Source organism: Hypanus sabinus, chromosome 8 (genome assembly GCF_030144855.1).
Source record: "Hypanus sabinus isolate sHypSab1 chromosome 8, sHypSab1.hap1, whole genome shotgun sequence".
Taxonomy (NCBI): Eukaryota; Metazoa; Chordata; class Chondrichthyes; order Myliobatiformes; family Dasyatidae; genus Hypanus; species Hypanus sabinus.
The window spans coordinates 132687205-132702008 of NC_082713.1; the positions used below are offsets into that span (position 1 = coordinate 132687205).

The following is a 14804-nucleotide window of genomic DNA, read 5'->3' on the forward strand; positions in this document are numbered from 1 at the left end:
CTGTATAACACAATTATTGAGGAGAGGCAAACTGGATCAATTTCCACACTTACTCCAGTTTGACACTCTTCCAAAACAAATGCAACTAGTCATGATCCTAAAGTTTTAAATCAGGCAAAAGTGTCTTAGTCCATTTTAGCTTTTGAAGAGGAATATAAGAATAGTATTTCCTAACTTGGTCTTCCTTGAACAGATTCAGACAGGTTGAATTTAGAGAATCATGGGGCTTGAGTAAAAGAGAAGTTCTAAAACTTCCAATCTTCCAAATAATGTATTCTGGTTGAAATATTAAGCTATCCTTGTGGTTCTTAAAGATATTTGTCAATCTAGAGCATAAATCATTTCCTGGATCATCCCCATTTAACAGGTTTGGTGAAAAGCTTGTTCTCCAAATTCGAAAACCATTGTTTATTCAGAGAATCAATTTCTAAATTGTACCAGCATTTATTTGCACATTGGCTTTTCTTCTTCCTGTGGGAGAAGCTGAATGCAGAGATCAGTTTTCAACCTTGCGTTGTTGTGGTTTTAAAGGTACAGGACATTTACACAGAATTATAGGTATGGATCATTGAGAAAAATGTTAGCAGTTTCATGCAGAAACAAAAAGGGAATTCATGGGAAGAATGCTCATTGTGCAAAACTCCCTAAAGATCTGAGGCATTCATCAATGATTTTTCAACTACAATTTTGAATTGAAAGTGGAGTCGATTGACAGAGTACCATCTTTCTGCAATTACCCAGTAGCTGTACCAAGGCATCTGTCTGATGAATCCACATCAAGATAGAAATTTTTTCTCACGGGTTCAGCAGTTCTGTTCATGCAGAGGAATGGCATCAAGGGACAATGGCAAATTTTGGAGTAATTTACATATTTAGAGTTTCTAGAGCATTTTACTATTTTTCATTTTTTAATTTGTGATTTCCTGAGATATTCACAAATGTTATATAGTTTGTCAGCTATGGCTCTAGCAGATATCAAGGCATTTCTGTGTATGAAGGGAATTCCAGCCCCACTACATGATGTCATTTGTGATTGGGACTATGTCGGTCCGAGTTGACTTTGAAGAAGCAGGTGCTGTTGAAAGTCCGCTTAAGGTAAGCACGGACCTCAGAGTTAGGAGACCAGTGACAATATGTGATTCATAGTGAAATGGGAATTCTTGGTCTTTATTTCCAATAAAACATTTTTCTAATAAGGAATAAAAATCAAAAGTATTTTTCAAGTTAGCACTGGTCTTTATTGGGTTAGTTCAAAGTCTGTTCTAACTCAAGCTATTTTTCTGAGGCACATTTGTGTAATTTTCAGCACGTTATTTCCCCATTTACTGTCCTTGCTCTGAATGTACTTTTATAAAACTAGGAGAGACTTAACTGCACCTTTGTAAATCTTTTCAGCATCTCTTCTAGTGCAATCAGATCCTTCCTGTCAGCCAGCTTTAAAAGCTAGTTCTATTTTATAATACTTAACCTTGATAAAAGTATTTCATGAACCATTAGCATCAAATTAGTTTCAATCATTTTGTCTCATACTTAATACAAGTTGCATGGCAAATGCTACAAAATAGATGGTACTCAATTCCTGATGGGATGTAATTTCGTTGTTATAGTAGTAGGCTCAATATTTTAAATTCATTAAACATATGATTTGGAATTAGTTTGCTGCTAGTGAACAGTCAAATGGGGTTAATTTCAGTCTGCAAAATAAATGGGATCTGAATTGTATATGGATAATGTTCTTGAATTCACTGTCGTTCTTCCAAGAAAGTCGTGTAACAGAAGCAAGCCAAAGTCTTCAGAAGAACTGTGACAAGTTTTCCAAGATAATTAGAACAATCTACCAGCCAATTTTCATAAAAACACCGCAGACAATATATCTAAGAGAACTGATGCAATTTTAAAGGCAAATATTGATTTTGATTTAGGGTTTATTTTACTATTTACTGTTCCTTATGGTAATTTCTTGATATTTGGAAACTTTCAATTTCCTTATTTTTGAAAGCATCTTTGCTTTATAGAATTCTTTATATGCCGAAGACTTTTGCACAGTAGTTCAGATGAAGATTTTATTACCCTGGTATACACAGTAGGCTTTGTATTTTGTTTGTTCATTCAAATCTTTCATGTTGTTAGTTACTTAAGAAATATAATGAGATTTTTGGCAGAGTAAAGAATAGCACAGTATGATCCTGTTTTGGAGTAACAAATGGATACTTTCTTATAGTACGCTTCTATTGTTTGGATTTCTATTGATAGTGGCTGTAAGGTAGAGCCAGGTTCCCTTAAATTATTAAGAACCATTGCACTTTGAATTTGGTACAGTGGGGTTCTTCCTGTTTGGGACACACATTTAGGGTGGAATCATTTCCTAAATTTTAACGGATATTTCAACTTTAACATATAACATATAAAATAACATGGAAATTTAAAAAAATCTATTTTCTGTTAACTTTCCACATTGTACTTTCCTTCCAGAATTTATTTAATTGTAATTACACTTACCTCTTAGTGGAAGTTTCATCATTCAGGAGGAGGAGTAATAACTTTCCATAACCAATTTTTTTTGTGAAGTGGACTAAGGAATTGAAAATATTCATCCTTTTAAAAAGAAGTATTAAATGTATTAAGAAAATATAGGTGCTGAATTGCTTTTAGATGTTTCTGAATTATTACAGTGCATTCAGCTCAAAAAGGAATTGGGCCTCTGTATTTCAGTCTGCAGGAGAAAGCCATTTATCCTATCAAGTATGCAGCTCCTCATTTAAAGAGCAATCTTTCTTCCCCATTGTTATGCCTCTTCTCTTTCCTTACTCTGTAAATGTTACCATTTCTTATTTTTTTTTACTTTTTTTATTTTTTTTATTGAACACAAACAAAAACAGAAACACTAAACATATGCTAACGAAGCCAGGGAATGACACATAAGCAGCAACAAATATATAACTATTAACTTCAAATATGCAAATAAACAAGCAAATCCATTCTAAATACTGTTGGACAGAAGGAACTATATCTAAAAGGAGTCACAAAACAAACATTTACAGAGATAACCTGAAACGTTGACAGATTTGTACAGTTTTTACAGCTTTCTGTAATACATAGATATTATCCAACCACTGTTTATTTGACAAGGTTTAATTCTGATATTGAAACTAACTGTTCTTTTTGTGGTTTATATCCAGAGGATTTATTTCATCTGGTTTGGGATTGTGAATATGTTAAAACATTTTGGGTTGATGTTTGTCAATTTGTAGATCAATATATTAATGTGGATTTTACTTTTTGTTTTGAAAATGTCTTATTTGGGTTTAATAATAATACCAAATCTCATAGGGATCATTTCTTTATCATAGATCTTTTGTTAATTTTCAGCAAATTTTATGTCCATAAATGCAATACAGCAATAAGAAACCTTCATTTATATTTTTACGTCAGACTTCAAGTTATACGTTAATACTCTGAAAACTTCCCATAAGCAAACATTTCTTATTGTATGTCTACATTAAGCTACCTGTGTATTCCAACCAGCTCAGATTTAATATTTTAAACCCTTAAATAACAGTTGAACAATCATCTATGTTATCATTATTACCAATGAAAACCATGTCTTCCTTCCTGATTTCAAAGACTGGCTCATCTAATTTGGAGTATATTCTAATTTTTTCACCAACTACCCTGAGCCAGTTCATGATTAGTTAAAAGTTCTTCACGGTCAATCATGTTTGAGGCATGTTTGGAAGAACAACTCTTAATGAAGTCACATGGGTTATTCATTTAACTAAAATAAAAACAGAAAATAACTCAACAGGTCAGGCAACTTTTGCAGAGAGAGAAATTGAGTTAACGTTGACCTGGAATGTTAACTGTACTGCACTTGTTCTGCAAGTGCAAGTTGAAGTTCAGTTTATTGTTCTTCAATTGTACACACATATTTCACCAAATGAAACAACATTCCTCCACACCAAGGTACACAACATGGTATATATAACTCAAACACACAACAAATAAAATAATATTACCACAAATAAATTAACAAATAATAAGGTGCATTTATGACACAAGTTTAAAAAGTAAACAGTACAATGCAACTGGAGCTTCGTACATGATGAGACCTACGTGGTGGCAGGGATTTCAATATTCTTAAAGCCTGGGGGAAGAAGTTGTTTCCCATCCTAACAGTTCTTGACTTAATGTTACAGTACCATCTGCCTGATGATAGGGCATCAAAGAGGTTGTTGGATGGTTGGGAAGGTTAATTGACAATGCTAAGCACCCTGAGAATACAGCGCTCCAGATAAATATCTGTGATGGATGGAAGAAAGACCCCAATGATCTTCTCAGCAGTCTTTGTAATCCTTTGTAGGGACTTGCAGTCAGATAGATGCCTTGCAATTCCCATACCGGACAGTGACGCAGTTGGTCAGGACACATTCGGTGCTCCTGTAAACATTGATTAGAGTTAGAGTGGGGGGAGCCTTGCTCGCCTCAGTCTCCTCAGCAAGTGGAGATGCTGCTGTGCTTCTTGACCAAAGGGGTTGTGTTGAGGGACCAGGTGAGATTGAAAATAAATACCTAGTGTGCATGCCCTTTGTTTTCTGGTTATGGTTTGGATCGCCAGCTGTTTTTATTTTCAATTATTGACATTTATCATAGTTCTCTGGTTGGATAAAGAAACATAAAGGGAGAAGTGAAACATGAGAAAAATGACTTGATGCAATAACTTCTAGTTTTTATTTTTTTGCTAACTTCCTTAGTTACTTCAGTTATTGTTGATGTGATCAAACATTACAATATATTGCTAACCTCCTGCAGATGGAGCTCTTTGTAAACAAAACAAAAATTGCCGCTCATCTAATTTATTCAGATTTTCCCTGTATTTTTTCCAGTGTATTAAAATTGCAACAGGTCTTCAATAAGGATGCCGATTGTAGACCAAGTACACCTGCACACCATTTGCTTGTAACTTGTGCAAGAATCTAAGAGGACTGGTAGTACTGTGAGTCTGCCACCCTGAGTCCTGCTAACTGTCAGCTTCAGTGGTAAACCATTCGGGATAAAATCAGCCATGAACAGTAAATGGTTCCTTGAACAACACACACAAAATGCTGGTGGAACACAGCTGGCCAGGCAGCATCTATAGGAAGAAGCACTGTTGACGTTTCGGGCCGAGACCCTTCGTCAAGACAGACTGAAAGGAGAGATACTAAGAGATTTGAAAGTAGTGGGGGGAGGGGGAAATGTGAAATGATAGGAGAAGACCGGAGGGGGTGGGATGAAGCTAAGAGCTGGAAAGGTGATTGGCGAAAGTGATACAGAGCTGGAGAAGGGAAAGGATCATGGGACAGGAGGCCTCGGGAGAAAGAAAGGTGGAGGGGGGGGGGGAGCGCCAGAGGGAGATGGAGAACAGGCAGGGTGATGGACAGAGAGAGAAAGAAAAACACAAACAACTAAATATGTCAGGGATGGGGTGAGAAGGGGAGGAGGGGCATTAACGGAAGTTAGAGAAGTCAACGTTCATGCCAGCAGGTTGGAGGCTACCCAGCCGGTATATAAGGTGTTGTTCCTCCAACCTTGGTTTGCATTGAAACCCCTTGAACTTGCCAATGTTATGGCTTGTTGGAACAGACACACTGGAACTTTGGGAACTCTGTATCTTTGGGAACTTTGAGCTCCAAAAACTGAACAATGTCGTTGAACAGTCAGAGTAGGACAGAGTGTACTTATTGGGAAATTTGACTCCTGAAATTTTAGTGAGATTCTTTTTTCTCGGGCATGTTCTTCTGGTGTAGGAAGTCCCCTGTACAAAGTCAACTGTATACAATATGAAAAATACATCTGCAGTGAGATTTTAAACTTTAGTGTCAAAATAATCACTGTATAGTAATGCTTTCTACAGCCTTAAACAATAAGAGGAATTGTAGGATTTAATTTTAATTTGACCATCCAGTGATGGCATGGTTCTCATTCAAATGTTTATCTAGTTTGCTTCAGAAGACCAGTTTTGAGTCTTTTTCTATCATCCCCTTAATCTGTTTCTAGCCCCCTAAATTGCATAAATAAGCTTTTTCCAAGACTTGCTCCTGGAACTTTAGCCAGCTGCCTTGAATATGTGCCTTTTGATTATCACTGGAAACTGTTTTCCCACTTGCTTTATTCAAATCATTCATGATTTTAAGTGTTTTTTCGTTTCCTCCTTGTTTTCACCCTGGAGAAAACAACCACTGCTTTTTCAGTCCTTATCCTTGGAATCTTTCTGGTTAACGTCTCTGTTATACTGATATTGAAGTGATCATGCCCTTGCCAATGTGGTGCCTAGAACTAAACAAATGTGTACTCTCTGGAAGGTTATTTGTTAAATTGTAACCATTATTTTATCCAATCACTCTGTAAAAACATGTCATGACATTAAGCACCTCTTCAATTGGTTAAAGAGTAGGTGTTGTTTACAAAGCTTAACTATTAAAGTGATTGAGGTGCTGCCATTGGCTGTATGAGAGAGGAAAGTGGAATTTCTGCTTTAATTCTTGTACTTGTATAATCCTTATGTAATTGTTTGAACCATTCATCACCCTTGTTGAGAATGCTTAACCTGAAAGCAGTGAACTCCACCGGTTGTATAAACATTACTGTGACCATAAAAGTATCTAATGAATCAATTTATCATGATTTTTAACAGAATTGTTTCAAATCTTGGTGAAAAGAGACACTAATATAGTTCAAGAGTATTTCATGCTGTTCATGTGATGACTAAATGGCAGAACTTGAGTTCACTGGAGAAAATCAGTAATGGAACAGTTTTGTAGTACCTTATATGATTGGAAAACTGTTGAGCACAATATTCAGTTATTTTATCTCTTAGTACAAACTTAAAAATGACCAGCTAAGAAAGCAAGTTTTAGTGAAGTTGGCCTGTATTGTAAAAACCTTTTAGTGATGAATGAATTTTCCCTATCACATTGCTTGAGCAAGATTGACCCTTTAAAAAAAAGTTGAAGTTGTAGTATTGACTGCTATTTCTGCTTTCTTGCTCCAGCCCTGTAGATGGTGCTGTGCTTACAGAATGTCACACGACAAGATAGTACTAAATGTGCAAAAAAAATGCTTGACCTAATGTACAGCACCATCTGCAGACCTGGAAGTCAGAAATGCATTTCTGTTTAACTGGGCCCACGAAGTGTTTCCTATAATCCACATTTCCATTAGTGTCGTCTGGAAAGGTTGGAAGTGTTCGTCAGGTATGACTTTCACTCAGGCTGCTGCTTTGCAGCTGGTAGTTGATACTATTTCTGTTATTTTGAAACAAATACTTATTTCCATGTGGATATACCACACATTAACCAGCAGCAGTCTGGGAGGCCCACTTGAAACTTGGAATATTCAGGAAGGTTTTTGTTAGCCATTTTTAAGTCAATTGATTTTCCACAATATAACTATTTTTTTATAAGACAATTGTAGGCCTAATAGGAGCTATTCTGTTTGATTTCCATTCTTAAAGGGAATTCCATCTCCCCATGGTATTATTCAGTGGTATGAGGGAAGTCCTTATTATCTTTGCACTGAATAACATTTCATGTGTACCCAAACATAAAGGGATGAGCTCTGAATCTTAACCTCAGTTTGATGGTGTTTGTTTTGTACTCAGAATCATCTATTTTTATGTTGTCATCCAGCTGAGATGTTGAAATCTATATGTGATAAGAGCAATTTCCTCCAATGATGTGCAATGTTTTCTTTATGGATATGTTTAAACATGAATTGTATAGCCTTTTTCCTGTAAGTTACTTTTGACTTCAATCACAAATTGCTTGTTCCAGTAAAGTCCTTAAGCAGATGAAAGGTAGCAGAAGTTTAGAAATTTGTTTTCTACGAGCTGGAACAACGAGAGCTTTCAAGGATGTGACTGATAGACTTTTGTTAAGCTGAATTATCAAGGAATATGGATCAGAGACAAAACAATGGAATTGAGGTATAAATCTGTTATGAACTATAACTGAGTGACAGAAATTTTGAGGAGATGAATTGGCATATCTTTATTCATAATATTTCTTAAAAGACTTGTCTCCCAGATTCTCTCTGGCATAATATTAATTTTCTAATTTTAAGAGTTTTTGAATGATTGTAATATATGTTAGTTTCGGAATTTATGTTAATTGTTGTAAGGGATATTCTAAACAATTTTGCTGAATATACAAAGCTGGCCTGGGTAAAATCGAGGAAGAATGATGAAGTTATAGATGGTCTGAACAGTTAGGCTGACAATGAAAAATTGAGTTTAACCTAGAGGCATGTGAGGTAACACTCTGGAGTGGGGTGGGATGGGGGAGAACATACAAATAAATTACAGGATATTGGGTAATGTAAAGGGACACAGAAGACTTGAAGTGGGCAGTTACTGATCCTGAAAGATAACAGGATAAGTTAATAAAGTGATTAAATTTTCTTTTTTAGCCAGGGCATTGAATCTAAGCAGGAAGATTATGCTAGACCTGAACGTGACTGTAGACAGCCCCTATGTATAGTACTGAATACACTCCTGAGGTTTACTGGGCAAAGTCCAAGACGAGAGGCAAAGAGGTAGGATGCCATCTGGGCTAGTTTGCAATCTTCAGTCTTTGGGGGACAGATTGTTGTGGAGGATGAAGAAGGTGATTGGCCATGGGGTGTGGCCCTGAAGCAGGTGAGAAGCAGAGGTGGAAAAATAGGGAAACTGAGTGTGAAAGGAAAAGGGATGGAAACTTAGAGGGGCAGTGAGGGTCAAAGAGAAGCACATAGGTGCAGAATGTAGAAGAAGAGAGACTAAAGAGTTAGAGGATAAGATTTGTTGGTTTGGAAGAAAAGGATGTAAAAAAACTGTGTAGGTGGCTAGAATGTGCTTGTTTGTGCATAGAATATCTATGTCCATGTACATGCATGTCTATGCAAGAAAGCATGGTCTCCAATCATTTTGGACTATCTTCTCACTGAACCACAGCCTCCCTCTTAAAATAATGTGGTAGTGAATCTACAGGAGCAAACCCACATTAAAGTAATTCACACAAAGGCATCTGCCACTCCTCAGAAATGGAGTGGAAACAAGGTATTCTCAACCCTGCGGGACATGTTAAGAGGAATACTTTGTATCAGAAGCTGGAGAAAGTGTACTGGAATGGTAGCAGTGGAGATTTACAAGGGTGTAACCTTGTTGATTAAATTGAGTTGACCTAGAAACAATAGTGTTGTTTCTTTAGTTTGGAACAGGCCAAGGGAGAACTTAATTTGGGTGCATAAGGATATGAAGGCCTAGAAAGGCCACCTAGGGAAGACATCTTTCCTTTAACTAGAGACGCAAGAGGTACTGGAGAAATCTAGAGTGATGGACACAATGTGCTGGAGTTGCTCAGCAGGTCAGGCAGCGTCTATGGATGGGAATAACCAGTCGACATTTCAGGCTGAGATCTTCGTCACATCACATAACTATGCAGTCCTATGTTGGAGAACATAGATGGAAGGAGAACAGAATACTTTTCTTAAAAGAAATAGGATTATAGTATGTAGAACAAGTTATCCACATGGGTGGTGTAACAAGAAACTTTAATAGTTCCAAGAATCAGCAAGAACCAAGAACCAATTCCAATTCCAAGAACCAAATAGTTGTACAACAAATTCTGTGGTAGGGTTTTGGAGACAGAAACCCTTGACACATTTAAACAATACATGGATTTTGAAGAACACTTAAAGTGTTCTGCAGGACAACGCACATAGCATTGGAAATTGGGTTCAAGTGTGATAACTTTTTGACTAGCACAGACTCAACAGGTCAAATGGCCATGTGTATCATGAGCTTAATATGATTATTTTTGTGATTCTGCGGATGAAATGCGGAATTCCATGTGAAAGATGTTGCCACAGAACCACATCAAAATTGGGAAAGCAGGTACATACAATTCACTCTCTCACTTGGGAGTCAACAGAGAGGCCACAAATGAAATCAGGTACTTAAAGTAAAAAAGTGTATTCTTTTGCCAAAATGCTGGAATATAAACCATTTTGTGGTTAATAATTCACTCATGTTCTATAATGTGATAACATTGTCAGGGAGGACAACACCCTTAATCTATTGAACTATTCAGTCATACTGTTCCTTTGGCACTGTTTTATACTGCTGATTCTTGGAACTATTAAAGTTTCTTGTTACACCACCCATGTGGGTAACTTGTTCTACATACTATAATCCTATTTCTTTTAAGAAGAGTAGAATTATATATATATAAAAATTAACAAAATGAATTGTAGTGTATTTAAGCAACATACACAAAATGCTGGAGGAACTCAGCGGATCAGGCAGCATCTATGGAAAAGGGTAAACAGTCGATGTTTTGGGCTGAGTTGTTTCGGGACTGTTTACTCTTTTCCATAGATGCTGCCTGGCCTGTTGAGTTCCTTCAACATTTTGTGTATGTTGCTAGGATTTCCAGCATCTGTAGATTTTCTTGTCTTTGTAATGTATTTAACCTTTTACTGTCTTTGCAAGTGTATGTTGAACCTTTCTATTGACTGATATTATATAGTTCAAGTAATAGTGCCAATTTCACCCTCATGCTGGTGTTTTGTCTCCGTGATTATAACTGTGCTATGAATATTATCTAGTCCATTATCTGGGCTGATATCCCACTTAGTTAAAATAATTAGAGTCTAATTGTGAGACTGACCTGCAATCTCAGTTCCTCAGCAAAGGCAGTAAACAGTCTGAGAGTAACCTGCCAGTCTACATGGGTGTCTTTAAGAAATTAAGTTTTTAAAACACAGTAGGTGTCACCAGTTTTATGGAAAATCATAATACTCTGTAGGCACAATACTGTAGATGCTGGAAATATAAAATAAAAACATAGAAAGTTGAAATGCTCAGCAGATCAGGCAGTATCTGTAGGCAGAAAAGCAGTGTTATGGTTTTCGGTTAATGACTTTCCTATAGAACGTACCATCACACTGAATTTTGGGATATCATGATCAGGTGACTATTCTTCCCTACTTCAGTCTTCAAAGTTCAAGCATGACTGTTAACCCTGTGTTAACCCTTCAGTGCCACGCAACAGAAGCAATAGTATGAACTAGGCATTGTGGTTAGAGGGTGACTATAGGAACCAGAGGCACTACAGTATCGTAGTGGTTAACACAATGCTTTACAGTATCAGCAACCTAAGTTCAATTCTCGCTGCTCTCTGTAAGGAGTTTGAACGTTTTCCTCATGACTGTGTGGGTTTCCTCCAGGTGCTCCTGTTTCCTCCCTCAGTCCAAAGACATATCGGTTTGCAGATTAATTGGTCATTATAAATTGTCCCAAGATTAGGCTAGGGCTAAATCAGGGGTTGCTGGCCAGCTTGGCAGGGAGTGCCTATTCCATACTGTATCTCAATAAATTAAAAATACGTGAATTGCAGGAGGATCAAAGTCCTAGGGAGGGATGCAGAGTACTGGGTACTGGGGTTGTAGTTTAGTCCTCTCACAATCATTGGAGGGGGAATGTGATACAAAATGTAAGATATTAAAGGGAAGATAGGATAAGGCTAGGTGAGACTGTATTTGAAGTGAGAAAGTCTCTTTTGGAGGAATGCGTGGAACCAAAATATTTGGATGGGGAATAGCCTTAGAGGGCATTTTAATTATCTGCTTTGAGACCCTTTAAGGAATGACCATTTGTCCCTAATGATGGGACTTCCCAGTTATCCAGACTGAACCGTGTACAGAGTGAGAATTAACATGTCAAAAGGGGGAGAGTCAGCTGGGGTGAATGTGGTAATTGGGTAGAGATCAGAATCAGAATCACAACCAGGTTTAATAATCGCCTTCATATGTCGTGAAATTTGTTGTTATGCCACAACACTACAATACAATGTGTAATAATAAAAACAATGAATTACAGTAAGAAATATATAATGTTGAATTAAATAAGTAATGCAAAAACAGTAGTGAGGTAGTGTTCATGAGTTCAGTGTCCATTGAGAAATCTGATGGCAGAGGGGAAGAAACTGTTCCTGAATTGTTGAGCATGTACCTCAGGCTTCTGTACCTCCTCCCTGATGGTAGCAATGAGAAGAGGGCATGTCCTGGACAATGGGGTCCTTAATGATGGTTGCCGCCTTTTTGAAGCGTCTCTCCTTGAAGATGTCCTGGATGCTAGTGAGGCTAGTGCCCATGATCGATCTGACTGAGTTTACAACTGTCTGCAGATTATTTCAATTCTGTGCTGTGCCAACATATCCCATACCAGATGGTGATGCAGCCAATTGGAATGCTCTCCATGGTAGATCTGTAGAAATTTATGAGTGTCTTTGGTGACATACCAAATCTCCTCAAACTCCTAATGAAATATAGCCACTTTCGTGCCTCCTTTGTAACTGCATCAATGAGTTGGGCCCAAGACAGATTCTCAGAGATGTTGACACTCAGGAATTGAAATGACAGCTTGTGCCCAAGCTACAGATGCCCACTACGGAACAGCATTAGAAACTTGACCGCAGTTAAATGTGACAACATGAACTTTAATGCAGATTGGTGGAAAACAGGTTCTGCCCATAATATTACCTATATCACACTTCTGTTAATTTTAAATATCATCTGCCTCACACTCCAATTACTTTAAAGGTGGCCACTGCTTTGGAGAGGCTGATGAGAGGCGATTATGAGGTGGAGGGTGACTGAGATCTCATGATGATTCTTAATGAAGTGTCTCAGCCTGAAATGTCAACTGTTTATTCCCATCTATAGACCTGCTGAGTTCCTCCACCATTTTGTTCTTCAGCTTTCTACGACTATAGTAATTTAATTTATAAAGAGAATTTATTGATGTTCTGTAGGATATATTATTTAATTTTTAATTTTTAGTGAGTATTGTTCATGATTGCTCCTGATGAATTGCTAGATAAACTATACAAGGTTGAATTGCAGATTGTAAAGTGAATTGCAAATGGGAATTATTTTTGGCATTGAATTGAGATTTGCTGAGGGAAATGGATATTTTTATTTTGAAGGAACATTTCCCTGTGTACCTTCCTCCCTCAAGCAGGAACCTAGCAGATTCTTGTGCTTTCCAAATGTTAAGCAAAAACTTCCTCTCCCAGACCACCGTCTTTCCCTCAACCACCATTAGAACTCTCCACTGTATCAGTATAATTTAGAAATCTTGGAAGACAGAGCAAAGAAACGGACGGCTTCGAGGGAGATTACAAATTGATGGCTTTGGAAGGTAGGTGCATCTCAGACAGAGGTTGTTATACAGGAGTTTTTGACAAACTCCAGGATTTGAAGAGATTGACTGATAGTGTCAGACTCAGGATATCATTTCAGCTTAGGGAAAGCAATCGAAATCAGTGGGATATATGTAATGGATTAATTGAAAACACAGGGTCACAAAGATGGTATAATGGATAAGACAAAGAGAACAGACAAGCTGCAAGCAAATATTTCTGATCTGTGAAACTAAAAATGTGAATTTAAGAATGTGACACAAGGCTATCAGAAGAAAAGGTGTCCCAGATCACCTGGAGAAAATAAGCCTTACCTGCAACCAACATGGTAGTAAGCATAACATTGCAAATGGAGCCAGGCCATCTGATTAGCAAGTGCTAAAATACTAACTGCTTTCTATAAGGTTCAAATCTAATTCAAAGTGTGGGCTAACAAACTTTAATCTGTGAAAACTATCAATGTAATACTTGACTATGCCTATCCAGATTTAACCAAACTGATCTTGGCATCAGCTTAATTTTGTTAATATATATTTTTTCTCAGGTTTTTCCCTTCCTCTTCTAAAAATATAGAATGCACCAGCACTAAAGCAGGTAATTTGATGTGGCAATGTTGTTCTCACATGAGCCACCTAGTCTAACTCCACTTTCGTGTTTACTGGTTTTGTCCTGCAGTATTCCTTTTTCGTACATGGATCAATATTTGTTCCCAACCTTTTTTATGCCCTGGACCAATGCCATTAAGCAAAGGGCCTATGGACCCCAGGTTGGGAACCCCTGGTTTAAAGGAATAAAACGTAGAACAGCACAGCACAGTATAGGCTAACCCATAATATGCCAAACTAATTAAATCAATGGCTCCAAATCCCACTTCCCCGCACATTGACCATGTCCCTCCCTTCTCTGCATATTCTTGTGCCTATCCAAGTGTTTCCTAAACTTATCCATTGTATCTGCCTGTGCCACCACCCCTGGCTATGCATTCCAGGCCCCCCCACTACTCCCTGTATATTAAAAAACTCGCCTCACACATCCACTTTGTACTTTCCTCCTCTCACTTCAAATATGTGCTCTCTAGTACTGGACATTTCAACTGTGGGATAATGAATGGACATTGTTTCAGTGATTTATAGCAGAGAATTTTGCACTCTTCCAATTTTATATAAACCTTGCCTTTTTGTGAACATTACATAAATTATATAACACAAATGAGCTTGCCAATTAACAGGAACAGCTTCTTGCTGATTACCTTATTACAATATCGATCTCGATAAGGTTAATCCTTTATAAAAAAAAGTACAAATTTTCAAATCTGTCCAACTCTAATCATTAATTATATCTTTTTTAAGCAGTTATTTTGGGCTGAAAATATGGGATTACTTAATATGGTTGATAAAAATTAACGGAGATTAAGGATAGAAATAAACTGCTTTCTGTGATTGCAGAGCCTTGAGTGAACAAATGGAAATCAGAGGTGGATAGAGTTATGGAGCACTACAGCATAGAAACAAGCACTTCCGCCTATCTAATCTGCTCTGATCTCTTTTTATGTCTAGTACCGTCTACCAGCATCCAGACTACAGC

The 14804-nt window shown here is 37.3% G+C and overlaps 1 protein-coding gene across 7 annotated transcripts in view; it reads left to right on the top strand.

Moving 5' to 3' along the window:
• The window catches only part of LOC132398438 (ataxin-7-like protein 1), a 267811-nt gene that overhangs the window by 95447 nt on the left and 157560 nt on the right, over positions 1–14804 (top strand). The window contains exon 1 of one of the 7 annotated variants that reach the window (XM_059977884.1): positions 7125–7232. The exons of 4 other annotated variants lie outside the window; for them this stretch is intronic. Coding sequence is in view for 1 of the 3 variants with exons in the window: in XM_059977874.1 (XP_059833857.1) it covers positions 13207–13219 (13 nt within the window). In the remaining 2 variants the exon portion in view is untranslated. Of the gene's footprint in view, positions 1–7124; positions 7233–13191; positions 13220–14804 lie in introns of those variants that run through there. 2 more of the 7 variants (XM_059977878.1, XM_059977874.1) reach the window with 2 other exon arrangements.